The sequence below is a fragment of the Marmota monax genome, unplaced genomic scaffold, assembly GCF_021218885.2.
Source record: "Marmota monax isolate L192 unplaced genomic scaffold, Marmota_monax_Labrador192_F-V1.1 WCK01_AAM20220418_F8-fsc00006, whole genome shotgun sequence".
In the NCBI taxonomy this organism is placed as follows: domain Eukaryota; kingdom Metazoa; phylum Chordata; class Mammalia; order Rodentia; family Sciuridae; genus Marmota; species Marmota monax.
Genome location: NW_026693712.1, coordinates 24,380,707 through 24,405,786, shown reverse-complemented (window position 1 = coordinate 24,405,786; position 25,080 = coordinate 24,380,707). Strand labels below are relative to the sequence as shown.

General features: G+C 33.5%; 1 protein-coding gene across 12 annotated transcripts in view; it reads left to right on the top strand.

Moving 5' to 3' along the window:
- The window catches only part of Fer (FER tyrosine kinase), a 456,651-nt gene that overhangs the window by 162,165 nt on the left and 269,406 nt on the right, over window positions 1-25,080 (top strand). Inside the window, exon 11 of one of the 12 annotated variants that reach the window (XM_058584322.1) lies at window positions 8,347-8,385. The exons of 9 other annotated variants lie outside the window; for them this stretch is intronic. In XM_058584322.1, coding sequence (XP_058440305.1) covers window positions 8,347-8,370 — 24 coding nt within the window. In that variant the 3' untranslated portion in view covers window positions 8,371-8,385. Of the gene's footprint in view, window positions 1-78; window positions 195-7,776; window positions 7,798-8,346; window positions 8,386-25,080 lie in introns of those variants that run through there. 2 more of the 12 variants (XM_058584323.1, XM_046460096.2) reach the window with 2 other exon arrangements.

The following is a 25,080-nucleotide window of genomic DNA, read 5'->3' as shown; positions in this document are numbered from 1 at the left end:
TTCTTTGGTTCTTATAAATGAATTCCACATCAAAGGTTAGTCAATGATTATTTCAGAGACATTTCTTTTTTTCATTAGGTCACAATATTTTCAATATCAGGAAAAAAGAAAACAACCCTTAAATTTTCAAAGTGCTTTTCAATTTGTACCTAAACTGTTATGTGTGCTCATATTCATAAGGCAAAACAAGTAAGTGGCTTTTTATTTGGTTTTGTAAAGTATGTGCTTATATATATAAACATAGAGTTGGTCCTTTGTATCTGTGGGTTCTACATCTGTGGTTCAGTCAACATGGATTCAAAATAATCACACACATATTCACACACAGCATCTGTACTAAACACAGACTTTTTCATTATTTCCTAAATAAAATTACTTTTATAGCATTTACATTGCATTAGTTTTCCTAATTTAGAGATGATTTAAAGTATTTAAAGTATGTGGGAAGATGCACATAGGGTATATGTGAATGCTAAGCCGTTCTAAGAGATTTGAGCCTCCATAGATTTTAACAAACATCCCCCATAGATATCAAGGACAATTATATTTTACATTTGTGTAATTATGGGTTTCTTAATTTCTTAGACTGGACTAATCAGGACTGTGTTAGACCTATAAAAGAAAATATAATAAAAAGAGAGGGAAGATAAAGAATTAAATGTCTTCAATAACTAATGAAAATAAAAAGAATCATTCATTCAATCATTTGGAATTCAACAACTGCTTAATGATTACTTACTACATGAATATTATGTAATGGAGCTTTTGAGAAGGATGAAGTAAAGATAAATGTATTTAGATGCTGCTATATGGCTTGCTAGGGGAGATGGAGAATAATTGATTTAACAATTAATCGAAAGCTGGCTGCATTTTAATTTGTATGTATTCATACATTAAAACATTTCAAAAATTTAAGTGTGTAATAATACTTGGATATATAGTTAGCAAATGTTTATAGAGGGAACAAATAGTACAGACTTTCAAAAGTTGGTTAAAATTGATACCACTCAAATTTTAATACTATAAGTGTTAAAAATTAATTTCCATCAGATGTTTTTTATGTTGTAAAAAAACATAAATTGTGGCAATAGTATTCTAACTAGATACATAGTCTAAGATAGTTACGGAGATAATGACATTAATGAGTAATTGTGATAGAACAATTACTCTAGAGAGGGCCCCAACTGCAAAAACAGGTTTTTTGGATTTGAATACATGATCTATCACTTAATAACTGTTCAGTGCTAGAGAAGTTACAGGACTTTTTCTGCTCTCATTTCTCAATGTGTAAAACGAGATTAAACTTTATCCAATTTGGGACTGTTGGGAGGAATAGTCAAGTTTATACATAGAAAGCATGCAGAACAGGGCCTGCTAGTTGGTAAACTATTCTTATGTTTTACAGAGTTTCTATTTAATTATTTGATTAAATAATACAGAAATTATAATGATTTAATGTATGCTTAATTCTCTGCTTTTTTCCTTATTCTCAATGCTATTTTTTTTTTATTTCAGATCAATATTTTTCTTTTAAAATGCAAGTTATTGATTTTTAGGTGATAAGAATGTTTGGGATCTATTCTTTTCTTCATTTGAAATATTGTTATTATTTAGTCATAATAGATTAGAATATATTTCAAGACAAATTATCATATAACTAACTTATAACTTATTTATTGCCCCCAATAAAAGACCTTTTATGGCATCACTATTGACCAGCTAATTTTTAATAAATATTTTGTATTATTAGTTTAACTATTAGAAGCTTGCTTTTTCCCTTCCATGTTACTAAATTTTGCATTTAAAAATCTTCATGAAGCAATTTTAACAAAAATAACATTTATAGTCGTATAATTTTAATGCTAGCTTCTTTTATAGTTTAATTTGAATGAAAGAAAAATTCCTAAATGACATTATATGCTATAATTATTTTTTCATCCCTAAAATAACTTTTTTCATTTATTTATATAGAAAATTTCATTAACATCTTTTAATACTCATATTGCCTCCTTTTAACAATTCTCCTTGCTGTCATTTTATGCTATATCATTATTTTATTCATTCTATTAGTGGAAACTTGGCTTTTAAAAAATATTTAATTGATTTTATTTTTTAAGTACATGAACAGTGGATTGCATTACAATTCTTATTATACATACAGAGCACAATTTTTCATATCTCTGTATATAAAGTATGTTCACAACAATTCATGTCTTCATACATGTACTTTGGATAATGATGTCCATCACATTTCACCATCCTTGCTAACCCCCTGCCCCCTCCCTTTCCCTCCTACCCTCTGCCCTATCTAGAGTTCGTCTATTCCTCCCAAGCCCTTCCCTCCATACCCCATTATGGGTCAGTCACCTTATATCAGAGAACACATTCAGCATTTGGTTTTTTGGGATTGGTTAACTTCACTTAGCATTATTTTCTCCAATGCTATTCATTTACCTTCAAATGCCATGATTTTATTCTCTTTTATTGCTGAGTAATATTCCATAGTATATATATGCCACATGGCTTTTAAAACATCCCCTTTGGTCTTTTTCTCTTCCTGTGGTCAAAGGGTAGTTTAGTAACATGAAGGCAGGGCAGACAAAGTGTGAGAATTAGATTTTAATCATCCTGGGTTTAATTGCCTTTAGGGAGGTTTTTACCTCTGGCCCCCAAATCTCAGTTTGTTCACTTAAAATGCGGCTAATAATGTGCACTTCATAGGATTATTTTCAGACTAAATGAAAGCAAAAGCATAATATGGAGCCTCAGACTCTATTAGGAAGATGCCTAATACATATTTGATTTTTGTTCCTTCTCTTTGTCCCTTCCCTATTTTCCGTCTTTTCCACCTGTGTCACCAGTTCTCTGAATGTCCATTATGTGCCATGGATGGAGACATCCTGGAGTAGTAGACACATCTATGCACTCATAGAACAACATTCAGTAGATGGAAAGTTGGAATAAACAAATGATTAATAAGAAAACATTAGAATTAAACTCTCTGATGGAATTGATTATTAATATTCCTGAGGCTTCAGGCTTCAGCCTCCAACCTTTAGCCCTTTCTTTTCTTTGTGTTCATGTAGCTGATGATTCTTTTCTTTTATCATGAATTAAGCACCAATCAATAACTCCCAAATGTAACATTTTCAAGGAAATAGGAATACTGGAGTACCACTTAAGATAATGATGAGAAATGTTCACATACAAAAGGTTAAATTTAATAACATATTTTAGTTTGTTGAGGACAATTTCATTATTATTTATACATTATATTTTAGTCAACCTTTGTGCCACCGTGACCAAAAAACCTGAAAAAAAAAAACAATTAGAGGAAAAGTTTATTTGGGGGCTCACAGTTGCATGGGTCTCAGTGTGTAGACAGCCAGCTCTTATTCTTCTGGGTGCAAAGGTGAGGCAGAGCATCATGGCAGAAGAGTGTGGTGGAGGAACATGGCTTCGGATGCTGACCTGAAGGCTCACCGCCATGGACTGTGACCAGTCAGAATGTTGGGTGCTGGTCATAACATGTCTCTATTAAAGAAGGAACCTGAACAAAGCAAAGAAAAACAAAACAACAAAACAAAAGCAAGATATAAGGGGAAAAAGCTTAGGAGAGAAAGTTTGGGGCAGGTCTTGGAGTGGTTGCATTAATTCAGTTTAAGAACAAAGAAGTGTGGCCTGAACTCTCACAAACAAAGCAATTCTGATTGTTAGGAATAAAATTACTAAAAATTTCTACAGACAAGCCAGCACAATTCTTTATTTTCTCCTATGGTATACTTTTGTTTTGCTTTGCACTCATTTAAAAATTAATTTATCAAAAAGCAGCTACTTTTTATATAAATCATATAATGTTCCAGACATCTCTTTAAAATTAAAAAAAATTAATCTCTTTCCACTTGCAGTAAAATTATCCAGTCTGTACAATTCGGTTGCTAATTCTATTAAATTGAATAATATTTGTCTTAAAATTTTTGTTTGAAGATGTTGTTTTCTTTGGGTTTAATTAAGGGTGGATAGTTTCATCATTCATCTAGAAAAGGATATATGTTTTTATCATTAAAATCTTTTATTTTAAATTTTGAAAATTATTTTGTGACATTAAAAATTTTATAAAGATAATATATGAATGTTATGATTTGTTGCTTCATTTAGTGCCTAATAAACTTAAATTATAATTTCCTCTTATTATAGTATGCTGCAAAATATCATTTCTGTTAATATTTAAGAGATTGAGCTTTAAGTGTTAATTTTTAAAATGATCATTTACTTTGTAAAGTCAATGTCAAGGATAAGATCTAGACTATGTAAAAGTTTTCTCTGTCAGAATATATCTAGAGGTTTTAAGAGAAGAATATGCATTTTTTGAAAAGTTCCAAGGTTGCTTAAAAAATTGATCCTTGAAAAGAGAGAGAAACAAGTCAAATCAGAGAGAATCAATTGCACTTCTATATATTTAACTTTGTAGTAAATATTTTAGGGGCAATAATAAGAATATAAACAAATTCAGATTCTTTAGTCTGCCTTTAATCTGAAACAAGAATATTCAGATAGACTAGATAGAATACTTGGCACAAAGAAGCTCCTATTCTGTATTTTGGGTAAATATTTAGCTCTTAAATTCATGCTACATTAAGAATAAATTTTTGATAGATCAAATACTCAAATATAAAAAACTATTTACATAAAACTATTGTAAAGAAATAAAAGTAAACATTTTTTTCTATGTCAGAAAATAAACAAAATGCAGAGTAAAAACTGGGGCTATTATGTGCTGCAAACATAACAAAGGCTTAATGTTGGTAAATACCTAAGGAGACCATCCAAATTAGTTTTTTAAAAAATAATGCACCAATTAAAATTGGACTAAATTCATGAATAAGCAATTCTTAATAGAGTAAGTAGAAACTTTAATAATAACATAAAAATTCAATCCCTCTAATAATGGAAATAATGTTTAAGAAATGCAACTGGGAAACAATTTTTCTGTCACCATCTACAGTAGCCGTCTTCCAAATTTTTCTCCACACCAGCCAAAGTAATCTTTTAAAATGTCAAATCAGAGCAAATCTGGTTGTACTGACTCACAAGTCCATCAGTCACAAAGACTTCCTATAACTTTTAGGCTGAACACCAAATTTCTTTAAATGCTGACTACCATGCTCCCTACCATGGACTATGAACAGTCAGAATGATGGATATGGATCATAACCACATACATCTCTATTAAATAAAGAAGGACACCCCCTCCTAACAAAACAAAATAAAAACAAAAGGAAGATATAAGGGGCAAAATTTAGGAGATATAACTTGGGGCAGACGTAGGGGTGAAATTGTATTAATTCAGTTTAAGAACAAATATAGGTTTGTAAGAAGTGTGGTCTGAACTGTCACCAACAAAGCAATTCTGGCTGGAAATCCCAGGTTACAAATGGTGAAATGAGTTGCTGAAATTGAACATGAATGAGCATTATTGGAGATGAAGATTGAGATGAAGATATTATAAGGATATTTGAGGCCGAGGTGTAAGAATCACTTATGATAATGTCAGGAATTGAATTGGAAAGAAAATAAGGGTATGCCACTTGCCAAAGACCTGAGTCAATGAAGGGAAGTATCTGAGAGGCTAATAGATGACAGTGAGAATGAAAGTACCCACTAATGGCTTTATTTATGCTTTTACTTTAAGTACATTCAGAGCTATTTCTATTTTCAGTGGTTAACACAGTACATGGCAGTATGTAGGTGCTCAATAAATTTTTCTTGAAAATGCCTGATATTGTAAAATAAAATCATCAGTGTTCAGATTGCAGTTTTTAGTCAAATATGAAGCTCCTTCTCTATATATCTCTTGTCTTTTGGAAGCACAAAACCAACAAAAACACCAACTCAGTTAATGTGGAGGGCTAAATTATCCTAGAATCTACTTTATAAAGTAATAAATTCCCATAACACTGATAGAAATAAAAGGATGCAGAGAAATTGCCCTGACTAGCATAATCCTCACTTATACATAGGCAGAATAGAAATTTAATATCTGTATCATTTAAGGAGAGCGAGAGTAAATTGTGCCCTGGAGGGGCGGGGGCGGGAAATGAGAGAAAACCTTATCCATGATAACTACTGTAGAAAAACTATTTAACAACATCTACTAAAGAAGGAAGTGCACATATCCTGTGATGCAGCATATCTACTCCTATGTGTGTACCCAGGGGAAATGCATGCATATACTCTCAAAAAAGCTTACACAAGAATATTCAGAGGAGCATCATTTATAATTACTCAAAACTGGAATTGGTCCAAATGTCAATCAAAGTTGTAGAATATTTACTGAGTCGAATACCCTACAGTAATGAAAGTAAACAAATTACAACTATGTGACAGCAGTACGGGTAAATCTTACAACTATAAAATATTGAGTGGAAGATAATACACATGGTTTTATTTTTATGGAGTTCAAAAGGAGGCAAAGTAATCTATGTTATTCTAACTAGAATAGTGGTTGTTCTTGACAGAGTTGGGAATGACTGAAAGGGAGCACATAGGTGACTTCTGGAGGGCAGGTAATGACTTGTGGTTTTGATCTGTGTTCTGGTTTTAGGGCCTTTTCAGTCTGAACATTTATAAACTTACACACTTGTGATTTTTAAATTTACTACATGTATTTTGTATTTCGATGAACAATTTTGGGGAAAAATTCTAATATATGACAAAAAGGAAAGCATGCTAGACTGTGTGTGAGGGGTGTGTGTGTGTGTGTGTGTTTAAATTTGTGTCAGTGCTTGTTTGACTATGGCTACTTATTTTTCTATAACTACTTGGAAAGAGGAGGGGGCTTTTAAACTACATAGACCACAGTTTTTCTCTGTCACCCATTCCATCTTCTGTCATGTCTTTTCCATGGACCATGTACTTCTCGTCCTTTTCCTTTTACTAAGAAGCTACTATGAAACATCTTTCAGGCCTTTGGGAGTTGAAAAAAAGTTAAGTACTCTTTGGAAAATAATTTTTTCTTAAAGGGCCCTATTAAATTCTGAATGCCTCTTGCAGAAGTAGCATATTAAGCATTATTATACATTAATATGTTCCTGAAATCAGGGTCCTAGGGAACTGAAGAGAGTGGGGATGATGCTGAGCGTGGGTAGTATAAGCATGTGAAAAAATACTTTGAACGACAGTCCTGATTTTGGATAGGCAGGCTAGTGAGAGCTGTGGCATTTGAAAGTGTGAGGTGGCTGAAGATGAATTTATCCTATTTCCCAATTCTGTGTAAGCCTAGCTTTTCAATTCAAACATAGTTTATTTTGACAGAACTATTCAAAAAACAAACAAACAAATAAACAACAACAACAAAACTTGGAACAGAAGAGGCCACTAAGGAAATGATCTTGAAATTTTGGAGAGGAAAACTCTTTTTCAGTTGTATAGACTGGAAAGGTTGGGGATACAGGTGAAAGCAAATAGACTTAGCCAGGGAAAGTAAGATATGGGATAGGTATGTAATTTGAGAGGTGGTCGAAGTGAAGTAGGATATGGTTTCAGGAGGATATGTAGTTTCAGGAGTCAGAAACCAAACACTAAGAATGGGTGGAGGCAGAAAGTCAGTTATACTCAAGTGAGATCTAATTGGTAAGGAAAAACTTTTGTTTTAAAAAGTACAGTTAAGAGTAACAGTGTTTTAGTCTTTCTAAACAGATATTTTCTGAAGCTCTGGAAGTTCAATGACTCTTATCCCCTTATTTATTATAGTTTTTTTTTTTTTTTTTAAATTAGGTATAATTCAAGTGTGGTGGAGCACTCCTATAGTCCCTGCTTCTCAAGAGACTGAGTCAGGAGGATTGTGAGTTCCAGGGCCACCTGGGCAACAGAGTGAGACTTTGCCTTGTCTTAAAAAAAAAAAAAAAAAAGCACAATCTTTATGGAGCCAAAATGTTTCTATGATTCTACAAAGAACCTTTCAGGGGATACACTGGATTGACCCAATTAAATGTTGTTTGGGAGGGAACTTTTCTTTTTCTACCCAGTCCTTCATTTTTTAGTCCTTTAAGGAAGAATCGAGAAAGAGAGAACAAGAGAGGAAAGGTAGCAAGAGAAACAGGTGAGAGAAAGAAGAGCAGTAGAAATGAGGAAGAAGAAAAGACCAGGAAAGATAAAGAGATAAAGGAAATACAGGAATAAGAGGCAGGTAAAAGTAAAACCAAAAAGAGACTAAGAAAAAGAAATGGAAGAGTAGAGTGTGACATGAGACAGACTCTGCATTCCCTCTTCTCTCACAGCCTTTCCCCTCAGGCACTTGCCTGACTCTGGGTACCATGATGTGACCCACTTCCCTCTTCTCTCCAGGTTTCCATTTTTACTGACTACTGACTTGAGAACTTTCCTCTGTTTCTTTTTTAAACTGGGACTGTACAAGGTAAGAATTTATAGGCAAAAGGCATTGATTATATTGGCATTCTGTTATAAGTATTTTAAATTGAAAAAGTTTATTGAACCAAGCTAAGTTAAAGGTGATAAAACTATTGCTTTAGGGTGCAGTAAAATCTTATGTATAGTAACTTATTTGTGGTTCAGATATTTAGAAAAATTCATACTCATTTTTGATTCAAGTTTTAGGTCAAGAGCCAAATTATGATGCTTTAAGAAAATCTGTTTCCATGGAAGTATTCAATTAATGCCAAATGAAGTTGTTGATTCTCAAAAGTTTTTATGGGGAGGTTCATAATAAGATAAAACAAAATGCAGAATTTAGACATTAATCCTAATAATTTAGCCTTCTCAAACAGAAATCTGAAATGTCATAATTGTCTGTAGTATTTGTGGGTGTAAGGAAAGCCATGGATGAGAATAGACTTGCAGATCTATTATTATACAGATCATTATATCAGTTTGCTATTAATTATGTCCTGGGTATTTAGCTTATGTTAGCAGTGTCCAACTATTACAGATATCTATACTTTTTGATATTGTAGGCCTTTTCCAATTTTGTTACTTATAAAACATTCATAGTCTTTTGCCATTTATTAGGCCCCAGTTGCAGGTGTATTATTAGAAAACGAAAATTGCTAGATAACTCTGTCATGTTCACTCATGGTTGGATGACATAAGATGAAATTCACATTATTATGAAAACTCCTACTGAGATCTAGTTTTATCCTCTCTTTGTGTATTGTAGAACTATGTAGTCATTTTCTGTAGCTGCAATCAATTTCATATCATTTTTATCATTTTCAACAATTTAATTCCTGTATTAAATTTCTGTATTAAATAAAATTAATTGAACATGAAATTCTACATTTTGATCAGGTAGCATTTTCTCGTATGATACAGTATTTCATATTATTTTTCATTTGTATAATTGTCTTAGCGTACCAAAAAATGCATTTAATCAGAAAGGTTCTTTGCTAGCCTCTTTTGATAATAATGAAGTTTCTCTGCATTTCAAAGAAATGTAAAATGATGCAGATTACTTTTCAGACATAATGATGCTGATTTTTACTAGCTATTTAACTTACCAACATAAATTAATACCTATGCACTTTCTAGCATTTGATGACAGCATACAATTTAGAAGTTTCTTTTTAATTTAGTGGTTTCTCATTATAATTTTGAAAGTTGTGCTTTGGAATTAAATCATAATTGTTTTTACTTTGAAAGACATACCATACTTTTAAGATGATGTAGTAATTAGTTCAGGTACTTAAGGTATTTGGTAGGCAGGGAATGAAACAAGCATTGAGTAGACATACTTCGAAAAAACACTGGTCTTTTGTTCTCTATAGGAATATGAAAGCCTAATTTAATTTTTGCCTGTCATTTCTTGGAGGCTTCTTGGGTGCTTTAGGGGATGTTGCCTTTTTCCCACTTTCATAAATCAGAGAGTGCTTTCACTTTGTGCCAAGTAGCTGTGAAATTTAATTTGGGTTTAGAATACAATGGAATGTTCCTGTGTCCTATTTTTTTTAGTGTCTATCAGCTGATTAGCTGGAAGTGTAAACGTGCTGATGCTTTATACTTTAGCTTTATCACTTCAGAGAAAGGCAACCCAGTGAAATGGCCATGTCTGAGCATTTGAAGATGGCAGGGAGCATGTCACCAACTTTAGGTAATCAGGCTTATTTTGTTTTTAATTGTTAGTAGAAAACATTTATAGCTCTGGCAATATGTAAACCTCACATGGCAAGGCTTTTGTAATGATTTAATATTTAGTACTGTACATGTGTTTGTTCATTCCCTCATTCATTTTCTGATTTATTCCCCAGAGTATTTGAGGTAGCTAATGACAACAAAATTCAGCAAAATATAAAATAAAGTTAGAACCAAGAAAAATATAGGTTTTAACAGGGTATCAAGACTGGGAGAAACTATATATACCATAGCACATATGTATACTTACTACCCTTTAGCTATTATTTGTCTGTATGATTCCCAAAGACCAAAATGTAAAGGGAGATAAAGTCATTCAACAGTCTTAAATACAGATAAGCTTATCACATTGTAGGAGGAAGCAAACCTTTTCCTTGTACTAAGCTCTAATAGAATTTCTTACCTGAGGCTCTAACACAGGCTGTTTTTGTGACCGTGTTCCTGACAGCATCATTATAGCTAATGTAGGAAGGAGATTCATGAAGCCATGACTTGAAAAATCTGGTATCCCTCAGTGGAAGCAGAGGTCATAACAGCAAAATCAGTTCTTATTGGCTTGAGAATGCAGCTGTCTATAAACTGATTTTATTTAAGAGTATAATCTAGACTTAAAATAAATAATGGATGCACTGGATTGTTTTTAAAAATTCCTTTTTAGTACCACTTCTCTTAACTGAAGTTTGAATATACAATGGGTAATTTGTATTCTGTAAGAATAGTTCTCAGTTGCAGATATTCTGTCTTTATTTGAGGTTGGGTCTGCAAGATTAAAAGCCTTTACTAGTCAATTTATTGACTAATTAAAAAATTTCGGGGCTGGGATGTGGCTCAAGCGGTAGCGCGCTCGCCTGGCATGCGTGCGGCCCGGATTCGATCCTCAGCACCACATACAAAGATGTTGTGTCCGCCGAAAACTAAAAATCAATCAATAAATATTTTTTAAAAAAATTTCGAGGCCTTGTATTTTCTTTCTGGGATGCAAGGCTGGTTCAATATACGGAAATCAATAAATGTTATTCACCACATCAATAGACTTAAAAATAAGAACCATATGATCATCTCGATAGATGCGGAAAAAGCATTCGACAAAGTACAGCATCCCTTTATGTTCAAAACTCTAGAAAAACTAGGGATAACAGGAACATACCTCAATATTGTAAAAGCAATCCATGCTAAGCCTCAGGCTAGCATCATTCTGAATGGAGAAAAACTGAAGGCATTCCCTCTAAAATCTGGAACAAGACAGGGATGCCCTCTCTCTCCACTTCTGTTCAACATAGTTCTCGAAACACTGGCCAGAGCAATTAGACAGACGAAAGAAATTAAAGGCATCAAAATAGGAAAAGAAGAACTTAAATTATCACTATTTGCAGATGATATGATTCTATACCTAGCAGACCCAAAAGGCTCTACAAAGAAACAATTAGAGCTAATAAATGAATTCAGCAAAGTGGCAGGATATAAAATCAACACGCATAAATCAAAGGCATTCCTGTATATCAGCAACAAATCCTCTGAAATGGAAATGAGGACAACCACTCCATTCAAAATATCTTCAAAAAAAATAAAATACTTGGGAATCAACCTAACAAAAGAGGTGAAAGACTTATACAATGAAAACTACAGAACCCTAAAGAGAGAAATAGAAGAAGATCTTAGAAGATGGAAAAATATACCCTGTTCATGGATAGGCAGAACTAACATCATCAAAATGGCGATATTACCAAAAGTTCTCTATAGGTTTAATGCAATGCCAATCAAAATCCCAACAGCATTTCTTGTAGAAATAGAGAAAGCAATCATGAAATTCATATGGAAAAATAAAAGACCCAGAATAGCAAAAACAATGCTAAGCAGGAAGTGTGAATCAGGCGGTCTAGCGATACCAGACTTCAAACTATACTACAGAGCAATAGTAACAAAAACAGCATGGTACTGGTGCCAAAACAGGCGGGTGGACCAATGGTACAGAATAGAGGACACAGAAACCAATCCACAAAACTACAACTATCTTATATTTGATAAAGGGGCTAAAAGCATGCAATGGAGGAAGGATAGCATCTTCAACAAATGGTGCTGGGAAAACTGGAAATCCATATGCAACAAAATGAAACTGAATCCCTTTCTCTCGCCATGCACAAAAGTGAACTCAAAATGGATCAAGGAGCTTGATATCAAATCAGAGACGCGCCGTCTGATAGAAGAAAAAGTTGGCTACGATCTACAGTCGGTGGGGTCGGGCTCCAAATTCCTCAATAGGACACCCATAGCACAAAAGTTAATAACTAGAATCAACAAATGGGACTTACTCAAACTAAAAAGTTTTTTCTCAGCAAAAGATACAATAAGAAAGGTAAATAGAGAGCCTACATCCTGGGAACAAATCTTTACTCCTCACACTTCAGATAGAGCCCTAATATCCAGAGTATACAAAGAACTCAAAAAATTGGACAATAAGAGAACAAACAACCCAATCAACAAATGGGCCAAGGACCTGAACAGACACTTCTCAGAGGAGGACATACAGTCAGTCAACAAGTACATGAATAAATGCTCACCATCTCTAGCAGTCAGAGAAATGCAAATCAAAACCACCCTAAGATACCATCTCACTCCAGTAAGATTGGCAGCCATTATGAAGTCAAACAACAACAAGTGCTGGCGAGGATGTGGGGAAAAGGGTACACTTGTACATTGCTGGTGGGACTGCAGATTGGTGCAGCCAATTTGGAAAGCAGAATGGAGATTTCTTGGAAAGCTGGGAATGGAACCACCATTTGACCCAGCTATTCCCCTTCTTGGTCTATTCCCTAAAGACCTAAAAAGAGCATGCTACAGGGACACTGCTACATCGATGTTCATAGCAGCACAATTCACAATAGCAAGACTGTGGAACCAACCTAGATGCCCTTCAATAGACGAATGGATAAAAAAAAATGTGGCATTTATACACAATGGAGTATTACTCTGCATTAAAAAATGACAAAATCATAGAATTTACAGGGAAATGGATGGCATTAGAGCAGATTATGCTAAGTGAAGCTAGCCAATCCCTAAAAAACAAATGCCTAATGTCTTCTTTGATATAAGGAGAGTAACTAAGATCAGAGTAGGGCTGAAGAGCAGGAGAAGAAGATTAACATTTAACAGGGATGAGAGGTGGAGGGAAAGGGAGAGAGAAGGGAAATTGCATGGTAATGGAAGGTGACCCTCAGGGTTATACAGTGGAGGGGGTAGAGAGAGAGGAGGGGAGGGGAGGGGAGAGGTGGGGAGGGGGGAGGGTGGAGGATGGGAAGGGCAGCGGAGCACAACAGACACTAGTATGGCAATATGTAAATCAATGGATGTGTAACTGATGTGATTCTGCAATCTGTGTATGGGGTGAAGGTGGGAGTTCATAACCCACTTGAATCAAAGTGTGGAATATTATATGTCAAGAAATTTGTAATGTTTTGAACAACCCACAATAAAAAATTAAAAAAAAAATAAAGTGTTGGAAATATTTTCTGTATTAAAATACTTTTTATGTTTGTGGAAACATAGTTTCCATAAAATTATTCAACTTTTGTCATTTGTTAGAATTTCTCATATATTGTTGTTGATGATTTGATGGAAATTTTTAGACTTAAATTCAACTTTGGCTTATTTTTATGATATGTTTTATTTTTTGATATCTTATTTCTACTTGATTATTCTTAATTTTGCTTTGTAGATTTTTTGGATAATTTATGTGCAATTAATCTTTCTATGTAATTTTTTGGCGGGGTACTAAGAATTAAACTCAGGGGCACTCTACCACTGAGCCAAATCCCTAGCCCTATTTTGTATCTTATTTAGAGACAGCGTCTCACTGAGTTGCTTAGTGCCTTACAGTTGCTGAGGCTGGCTTTAAACTTGAGATCCTCCTGTGTTAGCCTCCCGAGCCACTGAGATTACAGGTGTGTGCCACCACGCCTGGCTGCTCTATACAACTTTAAAGATAGTAAACAGTCCTTAAACTTTGCTACAGTATGAAATATATTTCATTTTGGAGGGTTTTTCTAAACCAATTTATTTTTTGTCTATTACAAATCAGAAATTTAAATTTCCCAAAGACCATTCTTTGAGATACTAATTTGAGACATCAACATTTGGCAACACAAAGCCTCATAAATTAATTAGGTTGTGCTATATTTCATTTAAAAAATTTACTAGGAGAAGGAGCTAATCATTAATTATTATTTATTGTGTGCTTAGTCAGTATGCTAGATAGACAACACATTATTTATTACCGATGATTTTGCAAAGGCATTACCTTTCAGACAAGAACATTGGAACTGGAGATTAAAGAACTTTATCAGAGTTAGAGAGGCAGAGATTAAAACTCAAAAGTATAAGATTTGTAAAGTTTACATTTTATCCAAGCAGTATTGTCTGGTCACTAAAGTAACAGAATTATCATCAGAAGAACACAGTTAAAATCCTCTATGCTTTTAATACATGACCATAGGAAAATTCACATTATGTCTCTGAGATAAAATTCTTTATTAATGAGAAATAGCAAGTCCTAGAAACCTCATAGAATTGTCTTGAAAATTAGGTGAATAATATTTACAAAAATGTTTAGTATATAGCTAAACTTACTAAATGGTAGTTAGAAAGAAAGAAAAAACAATTTTGATGTGTCCTAAATGTGTGTGAGGGGGGGCTGTTTTCTTTTTTTTTTTTGTATTTTTATGTTGGAAACTACATTGTGCTTTAACACTTTGTAGTTTTTTTTTTTTAAAATTTTTTTAGTTGTGGATTAACACACAGTATCTTTATTTAATTTTATGTGTTGCAGAGTATTGAACCCAGTGCCTCACACATTTGAGGCAGGTGCCTTACCACTGATCTACAGCCCCAGCCCCATTTTAGTTCTTTTTAATAGTGTTAATACCTAAACTAAAAATACCAGCAGGTGGAGCTCAGTGTCAGAAAAATAAAATTCCTGAAATTGAGGTATTCTCTTGCCTTATCTTTTAAAAATAATATTCAACAAATGCATATAGTTTTGAAATTTATATGTGAAAGTTTTTCTGTTTCATCACATACATCTACTGGAAGTTATCACTGCCACATAATTCTTAAATAGGTAGATTTAAAATTTTATTCTTATTTTAAATTATTTGTTATATCTGATATCACATGTAAGGAATGACATTTCATTTGCACAAATAAAGCGCTTTTAATATGAACTTACCACATAATGTCTGAAAGCTTGACCATTTCATTTGATAAAGTAATTGGACTGGTGATCTTAAATTTTAACTTGTCAAAACTATCAAATTTTCCACTGAGTCTTCTACTTCCTAGTAAATGGTATCACCTTTAATTAACTGCTCAAGCCAACATCTTGACAATCCCCTTAATATTTTCTCCATTCTTCAAGTCTTACATCTTTTCCATCAGCGAGTTCTCTAAGATATATCCCCAAACTGACCTCTTGTCAGCAGCATCTCTCTTGTGATTCTCCTAATAAAACCCACAGTAAATTGTGATCTGAACTACTTCAGCTAGTCTACCTTCTTGCTCCCCTGCCCATTTTATGTATCATTTCCTATACACTTTCAGTGATCTCACTGTGTGTATGAGATCTTACATATCTCTTGCTTATGACCCTCCTGGGGAATCGCTATAGAACTTGAATAAAATTCAAAGTTTTTACCATAGCCTGAACCACAGGCTCTTGTCCCTGCCTGCCAAACTCCATCTCTTTTCCCAATCCTCCTCACTGAACACACTTTAGCCATTCTAGTCTTATTGTCCTTTGAGCACACTAAGCTTCTTTTCATCTATGAGCTTTTCTGTTTCCTCTCTCTTTAATATTCTTGTCCAGTTTTTCATATGACTGACAGTCTTCTTTTCATCATTTTAGTTCAAATGATACTATTTTGAGATATCTCATGGACCACTTTAGCTGTAATGAGCCTTCTTATGATCCTATACACTCTATCTTACTCTGTACTTTCCTTTTTTTTTTTCTGTACCTAGCACTTATAGTATTTTTACTATTAGTACTTCTAGGATTACAATTACTACTGTTTTGTTGGTTAACATTTACTGTGTGTTGGATTAGTTTTAAGCATTTCCATACATTGAATACTAACATGTACATTTCTGTATATATTAACTCATTTTATTATGGTATTTGTTTACATATGTATGTATGTTTTTATTATCTATTTTCTTTCCCTGTAATCCCTGCTTGTTCCTCAAACTAACTCCATGAAGACAGGTACTTTCATTATGTTTACTACTATTTTCTATACCTTATATGGTGCTTGCTACATAGAGTAGGCTCAATATATAAATATTTTTGAATATTGTACAAGCTTTATAATTCATAGTAACAAATAGAATCAGCAAGTATTTATATAAAATAACCTTCCAGGAGAAAGGGAACAGTTGCAATGAACAAAAATCTTGCCTAATTATTCTGAGAGTCTTTTTATACTAAGGTAGTAGGGCTTATATAGTGATTAACTTAGATTATAAAAAAAGACTTGGACAATGCAGTTTATTAAAGAGGACTCTCTAATGGGAAATACGCTTTTCATTTATTTTTTTAAAAATTTGTTCTTATTAGTTATACGTGCATTCTGACACACTGTACATAAATGGAGTATAATTTCTCATTCTTCTGGTTGTACATGATGTAGAATCATACCAGTTGTGTAGTCATATATGTACATAGGGTAATCATGTCTGATTCATTGTACTATCCTTCCTATCCCCATTACTCCTCCCCTGCCTCTACCTAATGGAAAGTAACTCTATTCTTCCCTAGCCCACCCTCCCAACCCCCATTGTGAATTAGCACGTGCATATCAAAGAAAACATTCAGCCTTTGGTTTTGGGGGATAGGCTTATTTCACTTAGCATGATACTGCCTAGCTCTATCCATTTACTGGCAAATGCCATCATTTCATTCTTCTTTAAGGTTGAATAATATTCCACTGTGTATATTATATATAACACAATTTCTTTATCCATTCATCTGTTGGAGGACATCTAGGTTGGTTTTATAGTTTAGTTATTGTGAACTGCTGTAAACATCCATGTATTTGTGTCACTGTAATATGGTGATTTTAAGTCCTTTGGCTATAAACTGAGGAGTGGGATGTCTGGGTCAAATGGTGTTTCCATTTCAAGTTTTCTGAGGGATCTCCATACAGCTTTTCATAATAGTTGCACCAATTTGCAGTCCCACCAGCAATTTATGAGTGAACCTTTCCCTCCACATCCTTGTCAGCATTTATTGTTATTTGTATGCTTGATAATTGTTATTCTGACTGGAGTGAGATGAAATCTTAGAGTAGTTTTGATTTTGCATTCCTCTAATTGCTAGAGATGTTGAATAGGAAATATGCTTTTATCGTGGCTTTGGAACAGGTTTAAAAACAGAAATGAAAAGGTAGGAATCAATAGGTATTTGTTTATTTTACTGCAAGGGTATAAAGATTAAGGTTTCTTAACAATTAATGATCATTTCTAGGGCTGGGGATGTAGTTCAGTGGTAGAGTGCTTGCCTAGACTGTGCAAGGCCCTACATTTGATCCTCAGCACTGCATTAAAATAAAATTTAAAATAAAAAAACACATCTTTTTTTAAATTGTGTACCCTCTCAAAATATCTTGAAGTTGTAATATATAATACATGTGAATGTGACCTCTTGTGGAAATAGAATCTGTAGATATAGTCAAACTAATGTTAGAGTGAGCTCTAATCCAACATGACTGGTGTTCATGTAAGAAGAGAAGAGAGCCTGACATTCAAAGAAGACAGCCATGTGAAGACAGAGGCAAAGGTTGGGATTAGGTTGGCACAACAGAGGAATGCTTAGGGCTACCAGAAGCTATGGGAGGTAAGAAAGGATTTGGAGATGTAGCTCAGTGTTAGAATACCTATCGGTTGAACTTCCTCTACAATTAAATTGTTAATGCATTTAAATTGTTATTAGATTATATAGTGTAATTGAATTATGTTATGTAATCAAATTGTTAACTCCTTTTGGTAACTAGATAGTTTTAGTTAGGTGGAACAGGAACCTAACTCAAGAAGCATGGTATAATAGTGAACTGCATAGATTCTGTAGCAAAGTTGTGTAGACTTAAATCTTGTGACAGACACTTACTGACCTTTATCAAGTTAGATAACCTTTCTGTGCCTCAGTTTTCTCATTTTTAAATGAGTGCTTGTACAAGAACCTATCCCATAGGGTTATTGTAGGGGGGTGAATGAGATTGTCCACCTAAAATGCTGAGAACAATGGCTCACTCATAAAAATTTTCCATCCCTTGTTGTCCACTTTTATTTATTAAATGTAAAATTTTATAAAATTATTTTTAGAATATAAAACAGGATTGTTTCTTGATGAATGGTTGTTATAGACAACAACAAAAAAGTGGATTCACAAAAAAAATAGTATAAATTAGACAAAGAGACAAGACTAAAAAAAATTTTTTTAAATTTCCTTTAATAGGAAAGGGAAACAAAAGATTTAAAGGAGGAAATGTTTATGACAGAACTGTGGTCCAGGAAAATTTTACTAAGACTTGAGTAGGAAGTTGAACTTGCTCTTTTTCTACTTTATTTCTTGAAATTCCTTATACTTTCATCCATTTGAAAGAATGTTCTGGACGGTGTCTTAACACAGTATCTGGTATCTGGTAGTTGCATAGCACTTAAAAAGAAAGACTAAATAAAACTGGGATTTACACAGCAAATAACAAGTTATTATTGAACAGATTATAAAAAGAAAAGCCTTCTTGTGTTAAACACTGAATGGTTTTGAGTATCCCGGACACTCCACTGCTTCTCCAACTTTGCCACCTTATTATATGTGGTGAAGCTCAATACATTCTTGCCACAAGGAAACTTTAAATCTTTATTTTATTGAGATCTTATAGATCATTTGCACGTAATTCATACTCTTTTCCTTTGAACCAGAAGAATTACAAAATATTGGAGAGTTATGCTTCAAAACATAAAAATTTTAAAACATTTGATTTTTGAAAAGTTTCCTGGCACAGTTGTCTGCAAGGTTGTTTCAATGCATACTTGAAAGTTTGGTCTATTATTAGAGGGTCATGAGATCCAGCTGCCTAAAAGGGCAAGATTTCTATATGTTGTATAGAAAGAAACTGTTATTTTATTTAAAAAGATTAATTAGACAAGAAATTTATTTATTGTATGTGAATCTTCACTTAAAGCACAAAGATTTCCTCTATTTAGCGCTCAATAAATAAACAATTTGTTGGATGTCCCTTTAATCCAGAACTGACTGGTCCACTTTCATGCCAACAGGGGAAGACAGTATGAAACAGGAAATCCAGCTCTATGCCTTTTCTGTCTTGGCTTTTGTCCCAGACAGGCGGGTCTGTGGACAAATTGATGTCTGTGGGTACAGGATCAATATCTCCAACTAAGACTTGACATAGAATAGGAAATGAAATATCCCCATTGTGAGGGTCACCTGGAACCTGGTTCTGCATTCCAGCCCTGTAAAACTTGTGCTTTAATGTCCAGCCCTGAGGCTTCTACATCAGAAATCCACAGATACAAGGTAAAGGGAAGGCTGTCGTGGTCCCATTTCAGTGAGGGTAGAGAACTTACCTTATAGTCCAGCTGACCATGTATTTTTTGCTGCCAATTCAAATGGAAGAATAATTTTTCTTGACTTTGGTAGGAGACAAACTTTTTGTGAATAGTATCATCACTCAGATACCAACCCAAGGCCTTTAGAAAGGAAAGAGGCTTGTTTTTCATTTTCATTTTATTTCATTTGTTCCTTTATTTAATTCTCAGATTTGAGAAAAATACTTGTTTTCCAATTCATGGGAAGGTAAAAGAGAGTGCCTTTTGTGGATATTTGAGGCAAAATATTGTTCAGTTTAAAATCTGTAATGGTGTTAGTATTTTCATTTCCTGAATCCACCAGTTTCTTTATTGACTGGTGAGCTCAATTTAGCCTTCTTGTTTTCAATTTTTGTTATCAAAGGAATGTGATAATATTTTTTGAACATAAGTATTAAATAATTAATAATAATAACTGATAAAGCTTTTCATTATAATATATTACTGTGTAGTTCAATACTAATTTTATAGTTATTTCTTATGATTTAATTTAGTAATCTGGAATGCACTAATCCTTAATGTTTTATGTTATAAAAATATTATTTATAAAATAATTTCTGTGAATAATAGAAAGAGATTTAAATGTGTTGTGTTAGTAAAAATTTATATTTACATGTTATTTTTTATTTTAAGCTTAATTGCTTGCATTCTTCAATTAATACCCCTATATTTTAGGCTGTCTTCTTTCATGTTCACTGTATTATATTAGGAAAAACAAATCCTGACCTTCAAATAAGAATGGAAATTCAAAACCAAAAAATGTTTAATGACTATAGAAATGCATATATTTATCCTATCTTTGAGGAAAATCGAGATAGATATCTAATTGCCATTCTAATGTTACCAAATAAAATATTTGGGTTATGTTGTTCTAAATATTTGTGTTTTGTAGTTATTGGGTATTTTTCATGAATATAAGGATCATTAATCGTGTGCATTAGGATTTGTGTTATCTTCATTTATAGATTCACAACACATTAGATGATATAGAATCCCCTGGGATCATCTTGTTTAATTTGTCATTTTATATATAATGTCTCTGAAGCCTAAGTTAATTAGTGACTCACAACATAGCTACTGTTACCTAAAGCTCTGTCCCTGATGCTAATCCAATAAGGAGAAAATGGTTTTGATAAAAAGAAAAAGGAAGTTTTAATGCTTTTTTAGGAAAGGAGAAACACAGGGGACTCCTGTCCCAAAGGCTGTGATTCTCCCCTCAGAAAGAACAGAGAGGCGCTTAACCACCAAGTCATATCTCCAACCCTTTTAAAATTTTATTTAGAGACAGGGTCTCCTGAGGACCTCCCTAAATTGCTGAAGCTTGGTTTGAACTCACAGTCCTCCTGCATCAGCCTCCTGGGTCCTGGGATTACAGGCACCCAGCCAGAAAGTTTTTTAAAGAGGTGATTCACAGCCTGTATTCCACCTGAGCCCTGACTGGAGGTGGGTGGGGTAGTAGGTTGAAATCCACTTGCTAATTTGGGAGTTGGAGGAGAGGAAAAAAACCCAAATCCTTCAGTTTTAAAATAAGCCTCAGTGGCAGAGCAGCAAGGGCTGTATTCAAAGCCTGAAGTGGACCACTTTTACACTACTGGTGACATGTACAATTTATGTTTTCTTTAGCTTTAAAAATAAATCTTGGGACTGGGATTGTGGCTCAGTGGTAACGTGCTTGCCGAGCATGCATGAGGCACTGGGTTCGATTGTCAGCACCACATACAAATAAATAAAATAAAGGTTCATCAACAACTAAAAAATGTTAAAAAAAATAAATCTTGCTGGGTACATTGGTGCATATCTGTAATTCCAGCAACAGAGGAAGCTGAGGCAGGATGATTGTCAATTCAAGCTTGCTTTAGCAACTTAGCAAGTCCCTAAGAGACTGAGTCAGACTGTCTCAAAAATAAAAATAAGTGTTCTGGGTAAAAAATAAAGCACTCCAGGGCTCAGTGGCACATTCCTGAAATCCCAGCGGCTTGGGAGGCTGAGGCAGGAAGATCACAAATTCAAAGCCAGTCTCAGCAAAAGCAACTCTGAGACCCTGTCTCTAAGTAAAATGCAAAACATGGCTGGGAATGTGGCCTAGCGATGAGTGCCCCTGAGTTTAATCCCTGGTACCCCCCCAAAATAAAAATAAAGTACCTCTGGGTTCAATCCCCAGTGCCAATAAATAAATAAATAAATAAAATAACGTCTTACTTCCTTTTTACTCTTTATTTTCTTATATTCTTTATGATCCTTCTTTGACCTTTTCGTTTATATTTTTGTTCTTTGTATATTGTATCATTTTTCAAAATAATTTTATGCTTTTTGTTTGTGTTTGTTTTTTAAATTATTTTTTTATCCTTTTAAATTTTATTCATTTTTTTCCCCTTTTGATTCAGTTCTGCTACATATGTTTAAGGTAAGATGGGAAAAATAAACATTTATTATTTTATGTAAGTTTTATTTAGATAAAATAGAATAAGAGTTTTTGTGTTGTGGCTATCAGCCACTATCCTTAAGAAGATATATATTAAATATAGAAATGCATACTTTACTTGAAACTTTAAAATAACTCAACAAGTAAATACCTAAGGAACTCTCATACCTTTGAACCTTCCTTCATGACCATGATGATTTATCTTTGGTGATTAGCTAATACCGACATAAATATTTTTGACTTAAGATTAATCTATATATACCATGAAATAATAGTCATCATCATCATCAATCTGTTCAGTCAGATATTATTACACTCACTCAGACACTCCTGTTTGGAGCCACACATACCAGCTTATGTGATGACTCTACTTCTGCATTGACTGTTGGAAGGCTTCGTGTTCTCATGCTGTTTATCCTTCTTCTTCTTCTTCCTTTTTTTAAAAAATACTAGTATTCATCATAATGTCTCAATTTTTTCATTTTTCCTTTTTGTGATGTGTCCATATGATTCTTATCACCATAAAATATGTATTGACTCACAAAAGCTGACTTTTGGCAGGAGTTGTTTCTTTTATCAAAAACTTAGATTCCCTTGGAAATATGACCAGTACCAAGAGAAAAAAAGAAGTCAAAAAATAAAAACAAAAAAACCCAAAAAACAAAAAGACCTTATTCTGATAGGTTTACACATTTCTTCCACATATAGCTGAAAGTAATCTGACTTAAAGAGTAGGATTTTGATAAAAATAGAAAAACTATGATTCAGCATGGTATTGCTGTTTTATCATTGTTTGTATATCTTATGAAGTGCTTGTTTCCAAACATAGAAGCTTGTGGTGACAGCAAGTTTATGAAGGTAGTAGAGTTTTAGTGCTAGTTTAGATATTATGATGGATACTAGTATTTAAATATCTGGACACTGTGTCTTGCCCTTGTAAATGTTTGTATTTTGTAAGCAAAATATAGTCCTCCTCTTCCCAGTTCTCTAGTTTCTAGTTAAATTCTTAGGAAGAATTAATTGCCTCTACTGATTGGCAGCTATATCACAAAATATTTAAAGTTGTATACATAGTTTCAATGTTTTGTGATGTGATAGTGGTTTTTATGAAAATAACAAAATTGTTGAGTTCTTAAGTGTTATTATAAGGTTTAGTCTTTTTCTTAAGAATAAAAACAGATTTTAAGAAAATGATATCAAGGGCTATTAGGTATGTTCAGAGAAAATTGGGCAATTGTATATATTTTGAGATTTATCTTTCTAATAGTATAATTTTAGGTTATTACTTTAGATGCTCAATTTCTAATTAATTTTCAACAAAACTTACTTTAGCTATATAGTTTCTCCCTTGAAAGTACATGTTTTAACACATATAAACATTTTTTGCTTTTTAAAATGTTTTATTCATATATTATAATTATATATAATAGTGGGATTTATTGTTACATATTCATACATACACATTAAAAAATAATATAATTTTGTCAATTCATTCCCTAGTACTTGCCATTTCCCTCCCCTCCTCCCTCCTCTGGTTCCTTTCCCACTGTTCTCCCTTTTGTTTTCATGAAATCCCCCTTCCCCTTGTCTTTCTAGCTGCCACATATGAGAGTAAAACACAACCCTTAACTTTAAGTTTCACTTATTTAGCTTAACATAATACTCTAAAGTTCCATGCATTTTCCTGCAAACGACATAATTTTGTTCTGTATAAAACTCCATTATGTACACACACACACACACACACACACACTACATTTTATTTATTCATTTCTTCATTGATAGATACCTAGAGTGGTTCCATTGTTTGGCTACTGAGAGCTGTGCTGCTATAAACATGGGTGTGCATGTATCACTATAGTATGCTGACTTTAATTCTTAAGGATAAATACTGCTCTTTTTATAAACAAGAGGGTGAAAAAAAGTAAGAAGCTGAAGAAAATATGGTAAAAGTTATAAGCCAAAACAATAGACCATAGGTGAATACTTCAGACTCTATATGTATTTTTTATCCAAATATCTGGGGTCTTTATTGTGTATTGTTCTTCTTTGGAAATTTTAAAAAATATTCTATATTTTATGCTGATTAAAAAAATGTTCTGCAGATATATGAGAATATTGAAATTATGATCTAAATCCATCCCAAAGAATAGACCTTAGTGCCCTTCAGGGGTCTGGGGAAAGAGGAAGAACACAAAGTATGCTTTAGCCTTTTAATCATAGTAACTAGGATATTTCTACATTATCTATAGTTTTCTTGTGATAGCAAGAAAGCACTGCCTGCCTTACTGCTTCACTTGGCTAAAGAAACAAAGCAACTACCCCACTGCCAAAAAACCTTGAATTAAAGAAGCACACAATAATTGATTGCTGTGCTCCAGAATGTGTTATTACTAATCCACTATGAGTCGTGACAGAACCAAGCATAAATCTGTAGTAAATGAAGCCACATCTTGCAAATCACTTCCTGTCATCACCACATGTTGCTCTAGATGTCATCTAAGATAAGTTTTACTAGAATTTCAGAAGTCCTCGTTTGCATGATTTACCTATTTTATTGTTTCTCCCAAAGTATGGTTGACTTTTCCTTTGTATTTAAGTAAAAAGAAATATTGAGCTTCGTAAAGAATTAGGTTTATGGGGCTGGAGTTTAAGGAGGAAAAGTTTATTTTGGGGCTTATGGTTTTAGAGGTCTTAGTTCATAGATGGTCTACTCCATTCCTTAGGGTTCTCAGGTGAGGCAGAACATCACGGCAGAAGGGTGTGGCAGAGAAAAGTATGTGGGAACATGGCACCAGAAGGTGGTGAGAGAGAGAGAGAGAGAGAGAGAGAGAGCTCTGCTCAACAGGATAAAA